This window comes from Balaenoptera physalus, assembly GCF_965194825.1.
Source record: "Balaenoptera physalus genome assembly, chromosome: 15".
Classification (NCBI taxonomy): domain Eukaryota; kingdom Metazoa; phylum Chordata; class Mammalia; order Artiodactyla; family Balaenopteridae; genus Balaenoptera; species Balaenoptera physalus.
This window is the reverse complement of record NC_138894.1, coordinates 52,846,147-52,862,179: the sequence shown is the minus strand read 5'-3', so window position 1 is coordinate 52,862,179 and position 16,033 is coordinate 52,846,147. Positions and strand designations below refer to the sequence as shown.

At 33.0% G+C, this 16,033-nt stretch overlaps 1 protein-coding gene across 3 annotated transcripts in view; it reads right to left on the bottom strand.

Moving 5' to 3' along the window:
- The window catches only part of PSME4 (proteasome activator subunit 4), a 101,717-nt gene that overhangs the window by 21,498 nt on the left and 64,186 nt on the right, over positions 1–16,033 (bottom strand). For all 3 annotated transcript variants that reach the window (XM_082426232.1, XM_082426233.1, XM_082426231.1), the window contains exons 21-31: positions 9,264–9,319; positions 8,191–8,247; positions 7,905–7,960; positions 7,713–7,811; positions 6,333–6,395; positions 5,964–6,059; positions 4,424–4,555; positions 3,251–3,460; positions 1,909–2,045; positions 730–783; positions 323–452 (exon numbers count right to left, since the gene is read on the bottom strand). In XM_082426232.1, the coding sequence (XP_082282358.1) occupies positions 323–452; positions 730–783; positions 1,909–2,045; positions 3,251–3,460; positions 4,424–4,555; positions 5,964–6,059; positions 6,333–6,395; positions 7,713–7,811; positions 7,905–7,960; positions 8,191–8,247; positions 9,264–9,319 (1,090 nt within the window). The remainder of the gene's footprint in view (positions 1–322; positions 453–729; positions 784–1,908; positions 2,046–3,250; positions 3,461–4,423; positions 4,556–5,963; positions 6,060–6,332; positions 6,396–7,712; positions 7,812–7,904; positions 7,961–8,190; positions 8,248–9,263; positions 9,320–16,033) is intronic.

The following is a 16,033-nucleotide window of genomic DNA, read 5'->3' as shown; positions in this document are numbered from 1 at the left end:
GCCCCATCTTGCACCCTACCTCTAACAGTTTTCAAGTTAAAACCAACTAGTTGTATCCCTCAGATACCTTTCCCTTCCTGTAACATGTTATACCTGTAATTAATTTTTTAAAGTCAATCTTTCCGATTAGCCTATAAACATGTCCCCTGCTGTATCTCCAGTGTTGAAATGCACAGCACCTGAACACCTCCTCATATATTTGTTGGATGAATTACTATCATCTCGGAACCAACAGAGGTAGATTTCAAATCAATACACTTCAAGATATCAGGTGAGGCAAAAATTTTCTAACCCAAGATTATAGCTAAAATAAAGTATTTACCTTTCGAACTACAATTGCATCATGGTTGAGATTCTCAACAAAAAAACGTATGGCACGAAGGGGTAACACTCGGTCATCTCTCAAGAGTAGAGACAAAAGCCCAATGCCTATATGTTCAAATTTCCAGGGCCTGAAAAGGGGAGGGGGGGGAGGAAATCACAAAACATATCATTCATAAAATCACTTTAAAAAAACAACCCTGTATTTAAAACACTATAATTTTAAGTTTCCCAAGAATCAAAATAGGTATATTGAAAAATACTGCTCCTATCATTAGCCCCATACTTTCTAAACTCATGAATCAGACTACAACTTTTTCTGACAGTCATTCATGGCCTTCAGGGTAGAAACTTCCTATAATATTGAAGATAAGTTTGAGAATTAAAAAAATATATTTTTGCACTTACAAATTTCTCTGCTCCACACCATCTAGCAAAGTGTTTATCAAATTTTCATAGTTCCTTTAAAAAAAAAAAAATTCAGGTAAGGTATTGTTTTAATACAATACTAAGATGAACATCAAATAATGTAATATAAATTCAAATTCTGGCCAAATTCACCCTCGTCTTCTCATCACCAGACTATAAAGGGTCTGGTGAGAAGAAAGCCAGAGTGAAAGCAGATGCGTGACCCTGGGAAAAGAAAATGAAAGGCAGAGAAAAAAAAAAAAAAAGTGCTAAGTACACTGAGCGACTCAACCATTCCTGAGCGGACATTCAAAAGTAAATTTGTGAGCAGTCATCAATTGGTTAGGAGTGGTCTACCTATATAACAACCCAGGTATACGTGAGGTAGGCTATAAAGTTTATTATTTATATAGAACTGTTAGAAAAAAATTAATAAGCATATTCATAAGGCAAAGAAAAAAATAAAGTTAGGAAGGCTCCTGCTTGAGTGTTACAATTGAAGTGTTTTGGTCCCCAAAATCTAAAAGCAGTTTACTAATATCCTAATAACAAATGAGTATAAATGTTATCGATCAAAAAGTTATCGTAAGAGATATGAAGAGATAAACATGTTGAACTTGAATTTAAGATTTAATGAGCGGGATATGTGTACTAAAAGAAAAATCAATTCATGTTGAAAAAAACATATGATATTAAGATAACTTTAGGGACTCCCCTGGTGGTGCAGTGGATAAGACTCCGCGTTCCCAATGCAGGGGGCCCAGGTTTGATCCCTGGTCAGGGAACTAGATCCCACATGCATACTGCAACTAAAAGTTGGCATGCCACAACTAAGGAGCCTGCCTGCTGCAACTAAGGAGCCCATGTGCTGCAACTAAGGGGCCCTTGAGCTGCAACTAAGGAGCCCACCTGCCACAACTAAGACCCAGTGCAACCAAATTGAATAAATAAATAAATAATTTAAAAAGATAACTTTATCGTGAGATGGTGTTTTCTACCTCCATAGCGGAAAGTGACAATCAGGGATCGTCACAATAATTACCTCTTAACATTTTGGTATCTCTTCAGAATCAATGTGCAAATTTCATTAGGTAGTTATAGTGCATCTATATTTTAGAGATATTTAAAACCTACTATCTATAAAGTTATACGTCATGATAAGCAGGCATTCATAATTACCTTAGGGCATCAGCATTCCTTTCTTGTTGGCGTTTAAGTCCTTCTTTAATTTCTTCTGAGCTAAGCATTATCTGTTTGATAGAGGGGTTTTTTGATTGTTGAAGTAATTCTGCTATTCCGACACATGACTTTGGAATCTTATTAAAAAGAAAAGCCAGGGAGGAAAATCAAGTACTGAAATACCACAGATGAATCTTGACAACATTATGCTGAGTGACAGAAGCCAGATACCAAAGGCCACAAACTGTATAATTCCATTTAGATGAAATGTCCATAACAGGCAAATTCACAGAGAAAAAAGGTAGATTAGTGGTTTCCAGGGGCTAGGGGTATGGGGGAATGAATGGGAAGCAATTATTATTGGGTACAGGTAAAGCAACTATACTCCAATAAAAACTAATTTAAAAAAATTATTGGGTACAGGTAAAGCAACTATACTCCAATAAAAACTAATTTAAAAAAATTATTGGGTACAGGGTTTCCTTTTCTGAGTAATTACAGTGTTCTAGAATTAGAGTAGTGATGGTTGTACAACCCTGAGAATATACTATTGTGAATATATATATATATATATATATTCACAATAGTATATAACAGCACACAACTGTTGTGTTAAAAAGGTGAATTTTTTGGTAGGTGAATTACATGTCAATTTTTAAAAAAATTTAAAAAGAAAGCATAATCTAACAACAGTTACAAATAGCAAGAGTATGTTTTGCAGAAAAGGAATACATTTAGAGCAGTGGTTTTTAAAACCGACTATGGACGTCAAAAATAATCACTGCAGAAAAGAGGGGGATTCAATCGCACTCACACCTCTTTTACCCATCCCCAATTCTGATGGGTGTGTAAATAGGCGTTTGAAAATTCTTGGATGATGATCTGCTATCTCTTCCCATTTGAGCTCCACTGAACCTGATATTTACTTTTTCATTTGTCAAATCATCCAATTTTAATCTTCACTATAAATTATGGAACCCTGTGGTCAATCGTCTGTGACTTTGACTGGTAGAATTGACCTCCTGAAATATAACCAACTCTTTGAAAAATGAGGCTGCAGACATACAGGGGATAATGGTAAATGCAACAATGTAATAACACTGTGGCCTCTTGGTAGAAAACCACCTAGTTCTCTCTTGGCCATGCTCCAACTTCCTACTCTACCCTGCCATCTATAGTAATGATCACTAAAGCACTAAAAGGAAACAGAATACAAATGCTTTAAAAAAAATTAGAATCAAACACCAAGAATATGATTACTAAAAAAAGACAAGAAAATAATAGCATTTTGACACAGCAGTGTTTGCACTAAAATTTGAATTAAAAAAATGATTTTGCTTACTGTGAAGTCCAAGCCAATTGTTTCATATTGCCGATGAATCTTTTCTGCAAGATCATCAAATAGCCTCACTATTGATGGCTTTTCCAGGGACATTGCTTTGCTAAGCCCAGAAGAAACAATTGCTGGCCAAGTCTGTACAATACAGTCCCAATCATGAAGGTTTGCCAAGCATACACCGCTGTGATTTCCAAGGAGACAATACAAGGCACCCTGCAGGAAAAAATGATCAATATGGGAAATAAGAGGCACTGCTTAGTTGTAGCCAACTCACTTACATGTTGTTTTCAAATTTACTAAACACTGATTATTTAAATGCTTGGTACTGGTTATAAAAGAGGTCCCCACATTCAACACGTTACTTTTAGAAACCTGAATTTGACACTTAAGTGCAATCCAGTAATATTTTCTCTAAGTCATTTAACAGAGGGTTAGCTCAAAGAGCGGCTATTAATGAGGTAATATAGAAATGTGAAGATATTGCTTTTATGGACATAGCTTCCATTCTAATTCTCTTCTACTACATTTATAAAGGCTGTGAAATGTGTCACTCTTAGCATTTTAGGGTATAACATAATTTAAAAAATAATTTAAAATTATTAAAATAATTTAAATTATTTAAAAATTTAAAAAATTGTGGTTAATTTGAAAGATAATTTAAAAATTTGTGGTTAAATCTGTTTGCCAAGTATTTCTCTAAGTATATAAAAACTAGGTTACTTAATTATACTGTGTACTTTTTACTCATAGGAGCTCAATTAATCAGAATGATTCTGATGACAGTAGGTACCTCTTTCTAAGGTACCCCATTTTAATGAAAAGAGCTATTAGTACCAAAACATTTTATTTCCTGAACATTCACCTGAACAATTCCAATCTGGCTTCCTAACCACCCTGGGCTCTAATCCTCTTTACAGTTCTTATAAGGTCACTGTAACTTCAATTTTACTGACCTAATAGACAGTTTCCAATTTTAAGCTTACTTGACTTGTCTGATTTTGTCCATTTAAACTGCTCTCCACAAGGTCGACAACATATCACCCAATGAGTTAGATCCTCTACAACATTCTTGAATTACACATCTGCCTTGGGGGTCAGCAATTCCATTACTGCGAAATTCTTTCAACTTTTCTCTACGTTTGAAAAATTTCGTAGTAAAAACAAAAAACCCTATACCTTGAACTGCTGTTGCGTGACATCTTGCCTATCAGGCCGTAAGAACTCCAAAACCAGGGGAATGATATCTCTGCAACAGAAGTTATATGCTCCCAAGGCAGCAAAAAATGTTTGCTGGGCCTTATTTCTGACCTAAAGAAAGAGTTATTAACAGACGACTTTTATTAAAGGGTAGACAAACTACAAAAAAATTTCTAAATGAATCATTAAAACAAAGCAGTGGTAATTTAAATGTTGTCGTAATAACAGAAAAATATACCAAAGCACATAACTTAACAAAAATGAGTAAATGATAATCTTTTTATCAGAAGGAAAGCAAATTACCACCAACCACATCCATGGTTTAAGTTACACTGGTTCAGGGACTTCCCTGGTGGCACAGTGGTTAAGGAATCCTCCTGCCAATGCAGGGGACACGGGTTCGATCCCTGGTCCAGGAAGATGCCACATGCCACGGAGCAACTAAGCCCGTGCGCCACAACTACTGAGCCCACGTGCCACAACTACTGAAGCCTGCACATCTAGAGCCCATGCTCCGCAACAAGAGCCACTGCAACGAGAAGCCTGCGCATCCCAACAAAGAGTAGCCCCCGCTCGCTGCAACTAGAGAAAGCTCACGAGCAACAACAAAGACCCAACACAGTCAAAAATAAAAAAAAAATAAAATTAAAAAAAAAAAGTTACACTGGTTCAAATAACCTTTTGATAAAGGAGAGACTGAATGGAACTGATATGCATTTGTTGAGTAACATAATCAGCAGACTATTAAACTTTTTATTCTGAGTTACTCTTAATGAGAAGAGTCAGATTTTCTCTTGTGTCTACACAAGGAAAATCAAAGACTTTCCAAAACACAGAACAACTTAACCTTTTCAATGCAAGCCTTAAGTATAGGCCACATATTTTTAACCCAAACAAAAGATTCAGTATAAATTTATAATCCATGAACTAGTTAAATAGTAATGAATAACTGATTATAGTAAAAGCAATATACTGTACATATTTCAAACTTTTTAAAACAATACTTTAGGCAAAATCTCTGGGTTAGATTGGTTTCCTAATTTACACTATTTTATAAAGACAGAATCATTGGCTGTACATGAATTTCTTTACTTTTCCCAGTTCTCTGTGTTTAGAGAGAAATTTTTGGTCTTATGCTACCTGAAAGGAGGGACCCCACAATTCACATGGTATCAGCTTCCGGAACTCAAGCAGAATGCCTAGGAAGAATTATATGGCCTTCACAGACAGGCCTTCATAATGTGATTTAATTTAAGTGGCATCAACATTACACTAGCACTATCTACCAACGTTAGTTATATATTTTTTAAAAAAATTTGAGAAGCAATTACAAACAGCAAAAATAAACATTATTTTAGAAAGAGAAGCAAGATTAGTTTGAATATATTTGTCATTTAAAATGTAAATTTTCTTCGCCAATAAATTATTTAAATTCCCTTGTTAAAATGGGGATACTTTAGATTGTGTGTTACAAAATGGGTGAGAGGGGGCATGCCCAGACTGTTTGGACTAGCCTTACCTGACTGTATGAACTTGTAGATAAACGAAGAAGATCTCTAATCATATCCTGATGTATCTTTTTGTATTCACAACCCTCAACAGTTAGTGTTCGTAGCTACAAAAAAAAAAAAACAGTGTAAAGCAAATCTCAAAGTTTTTTACTAAAAGTTCATTTAATTATAAAGTAACACCAATAATTAATATTTATCTGAAAAACTGTCATTTAAAAAAGTCACTGTGGGGAGTTCCCTGGTGGCTAGTGGTTAGGATTCCGGGCTTTCACTGCTGTGGCCTGGGTTTAATCCCTGGTTGGGGAACTGAGAGCCCGCAAACCGTGCAGCACGGCAGGACAAAAAAAAAGGCATCATGATTTTAAAAAGCTATTTACCTCATGCTGCAACATTACTCTGTCAATCAATAGCGCTCTGATGTGTTGCTTTTTCCCATGGAGCTGAAAAATAGTAGCAAACATGTCAACATTTTCCCTAAATGACTTCAACAATGGTTCCCCTGAATCCCTTAACAAAAAATTAGTTCAAAGAAGGTATAGGATGGGCTGGTGGGTACTGAAGGTATTTCGTTTATTCTAAAATCATCAGACTTTTATTCAGTCAAATACTAAAACTACAAAAACAGCCCACTAAGAAAACTGCTTTACTCTATTACATTTATAAACAGCCTTTCTGGGTAGTTGTGTATGTTTATACAGAATATAACATATTTTATTTTTGTAAAAATTATCTTTTAAGCTCTCCCCCATTCCCAATGTTCTACCCAGTCACTAAAGGCAGATGTCTGGAACGCAGACTGTTCCTCCTTCACACCTGTATCTCATTAGTCATCAAGTCCCCACAATTCCATCTTTTTTTTTAAAACACCTTATCTCCACCCCAATGCCAGTGACTGGATTCAGGCTGTGCTTTCCCATCTGAACAATTATAATAGTTTAACTAAAGCCTCCCGGCTTCCAGTCTCAATCTCCTACTGCTTATTGTTCACAGCGGCGACAGAGCTTTTCAAAATTCACTGAATTGAATAATGATCTTTCCAACATTTACATCAGATCTACTTAAGAACTTTTAATGACTCCCCCGTTGCTGAATGTAAAACTGAAGCATTTTCTTGGGACAAAACTAGAAATGACCTAGTTTACTTCCTGCCACTCTTCCCTACAAACACTGTTTGCTAAAGCATGCCATGTTTGTACATCTCCCTGCCCTGTCACATGACATTCCCTTTGTCTAAAATATGTAGCACCCTGTGCCTAAACAATGAACTCATATAACCTTTTCAGACTCAATTTCAACAAAAGTCTCCTATAGAAGAACACTGCTATGAACATCAAATGGCTGACTTAAGTATTCTTTCTTCCAGGCTCCCAGGGAAGCTTGTATTGACTTCTCTTGGAGAACAAATATAACATAAGATTACATAAAATGTAATGCTTTAAAGTCATGCCTGTGGACAATTCCTATTTTTTACTCCTTCAGTTTCTTACATGGTAAGAAAGCTGCTGCCAAGTTATCAGACTTGAAATTGCCATTGAGAGTCCACAGACTATCATGGAAATCGACAGAAGAGTTTGTCTCAGGGAAGTACATTTTTTCTAGGATCCTTTTGATTATACCATCATATAATATTCGAAAATCTACTATTTTTACTTAAAGGGAACTTCCTCTGTATGCCAAACAGTTGCTAAATCAGGTGGTTATATCAATATTATATATACACCTTTAAAAAAAATTCAGTTTTAGGTGAAAATACTGACCCGATTTTCCATTGATTTCTTTACTAGGTTAAAGCTTTTCCAACGAGAGTCAAATTCATGCTTGTGAGATCCTTGGAATTGCAAAAGGTCTCCAGTAATCTGCGTCAAAGAATTTCAAATTTTATATTTATGAGTCGTCACGTCAAACCCGGTCATATTAACAATTATGCAACTGTTAAATGACAATTGTACCTTTATGATAAGAAACAAGGACTTGGTATCATCTTCTGAATTATTAAGTATGTGGTCTATAATAGGAGGAAAAGAATTTTGGTTAAAATATTTTAAATTACTATAGGACTCCTGATATACTAGTTAAGGAAGAAAAGAAAAAAACAAACAAACCAAAAAAAAAACCACTGCCTGATATTCTCACCATTTAAAATTTTAAAATGGTTAAGTAAAAGCACACATGCTATAAAATAAAATTTCTAAATATTTATTAATAAACATAAATTAAATACATATATGTACTTACTAAGAAGTTTCCTTATGACCCTAGCAATTGTTTCTCGGTGGTTCTCTCTGGATAGATCTATTTTTTAAAAAAATGAGAGAAAGCATTTTACACACTGAATGCTGACCAGAGCTTTGAAGTTTATATCAACAGTTATGTCAAGAAGAGATAACGTATCCAGGAAAAAAACAAATGGGTCTATATATGGGAAAAGAATCTAAAAAAAGAGTGGAGATATATTTATATGTATAACAGATTCACTTTGCTGTACACCTGAAACTAACACAACATTGTAAATCAACTATACCCCCAATAAAAATTAAAACAAAACAAACAAACAAAACAAACAAACAAACAAAAAAAACAAAGAAAAACCAAATGGGTCTGTCTTTATCATAGTTGGTTAGTAGCTTGGCATGATACAGAATAACTTTTAAAACCTTCACATTTATAAGAACCTGCTTACAAAACTTTATTAGGCAGGCAAGGAGGAGGGAGATAAAACTATCTTTGCCAATATTTCAAAGGCTCTATCCTCTAATTAGAGGCCATAAATGCATAGGATTCTCTAATTAGTTGTGGTGACCCAAATCAAACAAACAAACAAACTACACCTAATTAATTAATGTATGCAATGAACTCCAATGTTAATCCAGCAATAAGGAAGTGTGCTAAATTTCTATTAATGTTAGATTCAGAACATTAAATTAACACAAAATATTTTACATAAGTATTTATATAAAATTTAACTCACTATGATAGAAAGATACTATAAAGATAGTTAGAATATGTAAGGGTTTACATCAAGTATAATACAACAGTTCTGTAACAATTCTAACCATAAATGAGCATTACAATATATGAAAGTCTGCCTTTGCACACAGAAAGCATCTATCTTTTACTGGCTATTCTTTATATAATAATTACCCACTTTCTCCAGAAAAAGCAAAGATAATATTAAGTAATTAATATTCATTTTATATATAAAAAAGAGACTAGAAAAACTGTAACAACAAAATTATCCCATTTTAACCCTTGTACAATAACTAATGAAAACAGTCCATACAGATTTACTCAGATTAGGATTCACATACCATATTCAAGTCCAGTATACAACTTTGTCTCTTCCAAGGACACCATAGTTGGTACCCTGTATAAAAACAAGAATGCTTGTATTTATTAATAATACCAATAAGGAGGTTTAAAGGGAAAAGTGTCATTGCTAGAATGTTTAAATGATGATCTTTAACAAACACAGATCTCTCATCTTCAGTACTTCAATTCTTTACTCTAGCTTTCTGAAGATTAATGCTCTATCTGTTTCAGTAAGGACAGTATTATTCATCTTTAAAAAAATGTTAATTAAATGTAACGACTTTAGGGGGGGGAAATTCACTGCCCAAATGAACATAACACTGGTATTCAATACTCAAGTGTAAAAGCTTAAATCTGATGTTAAACATTTATACAAGGAAAAGTCAGCTTTACAATGTTATAATAAAGGTTAAAATTAGACACCAAAAAATCACCATCTAATTTTACTGTAGAATATACAGCAGACACACTTCTTTAGATAATCTTTACCCTTCCTCTTAAAACCAGCTAAACTGATCTCTCCTGACATCTGCAGTAAAATGCCACTATTTTTGAAGATGTTCAGATGTAAAAATACTACATTAAAAGTCATTTTTTAGGTATGTATGGACAGATTCTATTGGGGAATATGAACCTTTATATCTGAAATCTAAATTTTCTTTAATGAAAAATAAATAGACTTTATTTCAAAATATGAGATTCAATTCAATAACTTTTTATAAACAAAGCGATAATACTTTCTAAGAAAAGGAAGACAGGCACAAATGCCAAGGAAACATGGGGTAAGCGTATCCTATACAAGGCTAATTAGTAATAAATAGACATTTTATAATTATTGCTCATAATCCATGACCTACACAACACTTGTAATGAAGAAAACACTATTTTGAAATCAACATACCCCTCCCCTGTACTGTATTTTTTTAAGTTGAATTAATTAAGTTATCTCTACCCTAATATTTGGTTGTTATGAATTCTGGGATTTATCTAAATGGGTAATAACATTAAGATGACTAAAATGCCAATTATTTAACTATGTTCCTCGCCATAATGTGGATGGCAACAGTACTGTCCCAAGTTTCAAAACCAAGCCTACAGAATATAAACAAAGAATGGTAATATTTCATAATATAAAATGCTAATTCGCTTTTCAGAGAATTTCAAGAATTTCAAATTCAAATTCTTCTTAAAATCTGGTTTTCATTCCATAAAGTTTCAACTTTTGGCAACAGCTTGCAAACTTGAACATTCTGTAAAATTATGTATGATTGAAAAATATATATGTATCCAGAGTCTAGTCATTAAAAAATAAAATCCGATTCTTTCACAATGAATTTCAAGGGAAGTCCAACATCTTTACTGAAATTAGATTTGACCAAGAAAGAGAAAAGGCTGTGCTCACATAGTAACAAGCATTAGGCGTAAGACTGTTACCTACCCCCCTCCGCCTTCCCTGGTAAAGCATGGGGAAGTACTTGGCCATAAGCTATCCCATGAGAGTACATGTCTCTTCACTGCTGCTATAAACATAAGTTGTTTCCTAAACTAGGAATACAACTGTACCTCACCCAGTCCATACCTAGTACCACACAATACTGAACCAAGCATGCATTTTAATTATTGTCACAAAATTACTCTTAACAAATGACATTTTAAAAAGCAATCACTATAGTAAGCTATCCTGAAAATTTTTTTTACTATATCAAACAAACCAACAAGCAAACAAAAGGCTATCAGTTGGGAATTTGTAATGTTTTTCTTATATGCCTTTCTGACTTTAATAACACCAATTACACTATAACTACATTTAATAACAAGTCTCATCTAAGTGCCGTGATGCTAATTCTAAAAATCCATGTGTCACTCTGAATTGTTTCCCTATCAGAAGAGTTGATGAAGTACTTATCACTTATTACAATTATTTAGAAACATATCAACCTGTGTGGGATTTTAAAATATTAAGTAATAGATTTAAATTAAAATGGCTTAGGCTTTTACTTTTAAAACCTGAACTAAAACACATCTTACACATCTCAAGAGTACAGAAGGCATCTGTTTAGACATATAGTTCAGTTTTACTTTATTTGTTCTTATCCATCTCAAGTTTCTTTTATGTTTATTTATCTAAGATTCAGCTTTAATTGATCTCTTCTTATCTAACAAATTAATTAAACTCTGATTGTACTGACACCTTTTACACCAAATGCTTCTCAGTGAGTATAAATACATATTTATACTAAATATTTCTTCTGATCTTGAGAAGAATAATTTTCTAAAAGAAATGTCTATCCATTACCCAAGTAAGACTTTATGATTGTATCTCTTTGTGGTCACATTTTAAGTCTATGTGTACTGGGCTGTACTCTCTGATACTTAAATCTGCTCTTGTAACTTTTAGTTATGTACATAATCTTAGCTGAGTAGACTTAAAGTGCTATCAACAATTATAAATCTGCATTCTGATTAAACACTATAGTAGCAATATATACAATTTAAATCAAATACCATCACTCCCCCACCCCGAGTGAAATTCATTCTACTCATCACTGGTTCATTTTACAAACAGTAATATAAAAATAAAAGTATGACAAATAATTTCAGTGCAACATATTACAAATAATACCATCTATACAATAATAATCAAGTTAAATCAGGTTCATAGCAACTACATAGGACCACCAAGCCACCTAATTTATAACAAAATGTGTTTAATATCTGTACCACTTTAAAAAAAAAAAAAAAAAAACAAACTTGTAAGTTTTCTACATCTATGCTATTTGTACCACTAGATGGCAATCTTCTTCAGATTTGATTAGAGTAGAACGATGAAAATAATCACTGGTGGGAAAGAAAGGATGGTGAAAAAGGAAGAAATGACCAGTAACATAAAAACAAAATATACAATACAAATCAAATATGCAAATGAAGGCTAGGTGAACTGTCACGGAACAACTGCAAACAATAATTCTCCCTTTCTGTAAGTGGAAGAACAACCTACCCTGCTCCAAATCCCTCCCCTCCCAAATGAAAACAAACATAAAAGGTATAAAAACCAAGCCACTAACAGAATTTTTTTCCCTCAAGGTAACAAGTGTTTCACAACAGACAACTGGCCTATTTCTGTGTTCTGTTATCCAGTTCAATCCTGGGCATAAACAATAGCTATAAACAAAAATGAAAGGCTGTCTCTGACTCTACCATGTGAACAAAAGGTTGCCAAGTAAAGAGAATCTTACATACCGCTAGGTTTAAAATTAACTCGGAGCATAAGAACTATTTCCACGTCTGACACACAAGTTTTTTTAAAAATCAATGAAAACAGTCAGAAGGTGAAATAAGGAGAAAACAGGGTTACTCACCGTGGAGTAGTAACTGTTTCCTTTTCTGTGTGCAGCTCCCCCAGCAGAGCTGGGTAGTTTCCTGGAGGTGCCAAGAGAGGTTAGCTAGCCCTGCCCCTCATCGCATAACAACACATCCTTTCACATATTCATGAAATGGTCTCAACTCTTAGACCTTAAGTATGAATTTTTTTTTTTTTTTGAGTGAAAAGTTAGTAAAAGCTGAGCTCCTAAGAATGATTTAACTAAGAATGACTTAACAGATCTATCGGAGGAAAGGGGGCACAAAGTAAAGAAGAAATATTTGAGATGAAAAATGATGACTCCTCTACCTTGAGTAACCCTGTTTTTATAGATGTTAGTTTTTTGCATCCTGTGATAGCTGGTTAGACCTAAAAGATTCTGAAGAAATGGACTGCAAAAGGAGAAATTAATGACAATTTGAGGATTAAAGGCAAGTGTCCAAAATTCCTACATGACCCTGGAAAGACATAATCCAACTTCCACATCTATAAAGGTAGAACTATGAGTATAAATTATAGCACAAATGTTTCTATGAAATCATTAACTAAAGGTTGCAAGAGCAAAATAGAGAGGTTCCATTTTAAGATTAATTCAGTCACCTTGGTATCTGACAAAACTGTTAAATTTCAAACCGAACTAAACTAAAAAAATTTACCCAATTAAGGGTAAATTAAACCCTCAAAGGACCTTATTTCATCCATCCTTTGAAACAGTAAAATTTATAATATGTACAAGATACTTAGTAACCTTACATTGCTAAAGGCCAAAAAGTACAATGTAGGTACCATTAGGTATATAATTTACTTTATACTTAGGACAATCAACTCATCTCATCTAAGCTTTTTATTTTTTGTCAGTCTCTAATCACGTAGCATAGAAAATTGTTTTTCACATGTGGTAGCCATTTCCCTGAACAATGGGATCCCACATACTCTATTAGCAATTAAGATTTTCTTACAGGAAAATTCAGAACTGAAATAGGTTTCTGGTTTTTTACTGCTGCAATTTGCCAGAAGACTAATACTACTAATACATGCTCAAGGCAAACTTAAGTGATTCGACAAAAAATAATTAAAGCAGCTAGAATATTTTCCCTAATTGAGATTTATATAAGAAAAATGTAAGTTTAAATTTAAAAAAAGAATTGAGCTGCTAGGTGCTTCCAAAAACTGGTCTGTTATTTCAGAAAACGTATAATGTCCCACAATACCACAGCCAAACACCACCGGATATCTTAGGCATTACACTAAAGCATTGGTCACCATTATGCGTTTCCTTTTCTCCTCAACTTGGCACATTTTACTCTATCTCCTTTGGAATAACTCATGTCCAAAATAAAAGAGTCTTTTCATCTTCTAGTTTCAAATTGACCTGCTACTGATAATCTCCAAGAATTATGCTACAGATCTTCTTTCTTCAAACTAGGCAGTATGATTCACTATCACAGAACAATGGCACCATCAATTGAAATTATTTGATTAGTTCTTTCAAATCAATTTACACTTAGAAGATTTTAATAATTATTGACCTATATTAGAATAAGCATTTTAGAAATTTAAAAGGCTAACTTTATTTTATTTTACTTTAGTGAAAACTAACTTACTATCTGCAAAAAAAAAGTTGTAATGTTATATAAAGTCAATGTAAAAAGTCACACATTGCCAAAATAAATTAAAATTTCAGGTGAAGGTGATACCAGTTAGAAATTGGTTTTTAAAAAAAAGGATTCTGTTAAGAACTAATTAAAAGCCCAGGGAAGACTTTACAAACTCTCTCTTTTGACAGTTCAAAGGCAAAGGGATGCTCATTCATCTCTAACTGTACTTTGTATAATCATTACACTGAGTAGGTGTACGTAACTATAAAGAATCCTAAAAATGTGTACTGTTCAGTGATTAAAATCATTGAAGTTTTCCTCGTTGTATATTTTATTTCATTATGTACTATTAAATATACAAGAAAATATATTTTATAATTAAAATATATAAACACATTTATATTAAACATAATTTTGTATTACTTCATTAGGTTTTATTATGTCAAATTTTCATTAAGTGAAAATTCTAAACACAACACTTTTAAATCTAAATCATTTTTCCTTTTCAATTTTTCTGAAAAAAACCTATAAAGGGATATTTGTGTCAATTTTATAGCTTATAATGTACAGTAAAATGGGCTAACAATCTGCTTAATTATCTTTTGTGGCATTAATAAGGTTTTAATAATATAGTATTGTTTTCCTTATTGAAAATGCATTTCATTATATACAAATCTAACTGGCTTTATAATAACCAAATATGTATGGAACAATTGTCCTAATGCACATATATTTCAAAGGATAAAAGACTTTGCTTCAATACACTATGATAGTGCACATGGCTCCATGCTGAAATGAACTGCAACGGAAACCTCTAAGCCTCTTGAGTGTATCGTAATCATCACTCAATACTAAAATAATCTAATTATATACACAGAAGATAAATGCTTTTGCTCTTAGATAAATTATTGGATTAAAGGACCACACTTCAACACGTTCAAGCAGAACTAAGTTTACTGATATAATCAATTTGTTATGTATGAAATAGCTTTTTGGCATGCTGTAAAAGTTAAGTTCTTACTAATTACATACTGTTAAAGATCATTAGGAAAATCAAAACCATTTCTGTAAGTCTCTCATTTTAAAATATTGTTTAATATCTCTCTTGACAAAAATGAATTTTGGTAAAATTGCTCTTATATCAAACTATAAAACTGATGAAAAACAAAAGTTCTTTAAAAGAATTCAGTAAATTCCTAGGCAAACTTAAAACAGATTTCCTTACCTGAAATGACCCTACTTCTCCCTCTTAAATCTAATGAGTAATCTAAAAAGTTCAATGCCTAGAAACAGTTTTTAGATAAGTGAAATAAGTGGGAATTATGAAAATCTATGACCCCAAACAACTGATTATGCAGAATACGGAAAGACAAGCAAGCCACATTTTAAAACCATTCCTTGAAACTTTTTAAGATTTTTGTTGCAAAATCAACAAATAATTCTCCCCTTCTGCTTTTCTGAGGGGGCAAGGGTTCCTTACTCATTTTTGTGTGATTTTCATTAACTTACTCAGCAATGAGATGTTGGTGTTCAGAGAAAATGATCTAACATGGTATACTGAAACTAGCATCTCTGTACTTGATAAGTGAGCTAAAGTTATGTACAGCTGATTTCATTTAAACTCAATTTTTTTCAACTTCAATGGTAACACTGACAATAGACTAAATCAAGACATTCATTCGAAATAATAATACTCTGAAAAGCACTTAAATTTGTAAAAGCAACTTGGTGGATCTCAAAAGTTCAAAATCATAATGAATAACATAGAACAAATTTTTATTAAAAAACACCCCAGGTTTTTTGCTAGAAA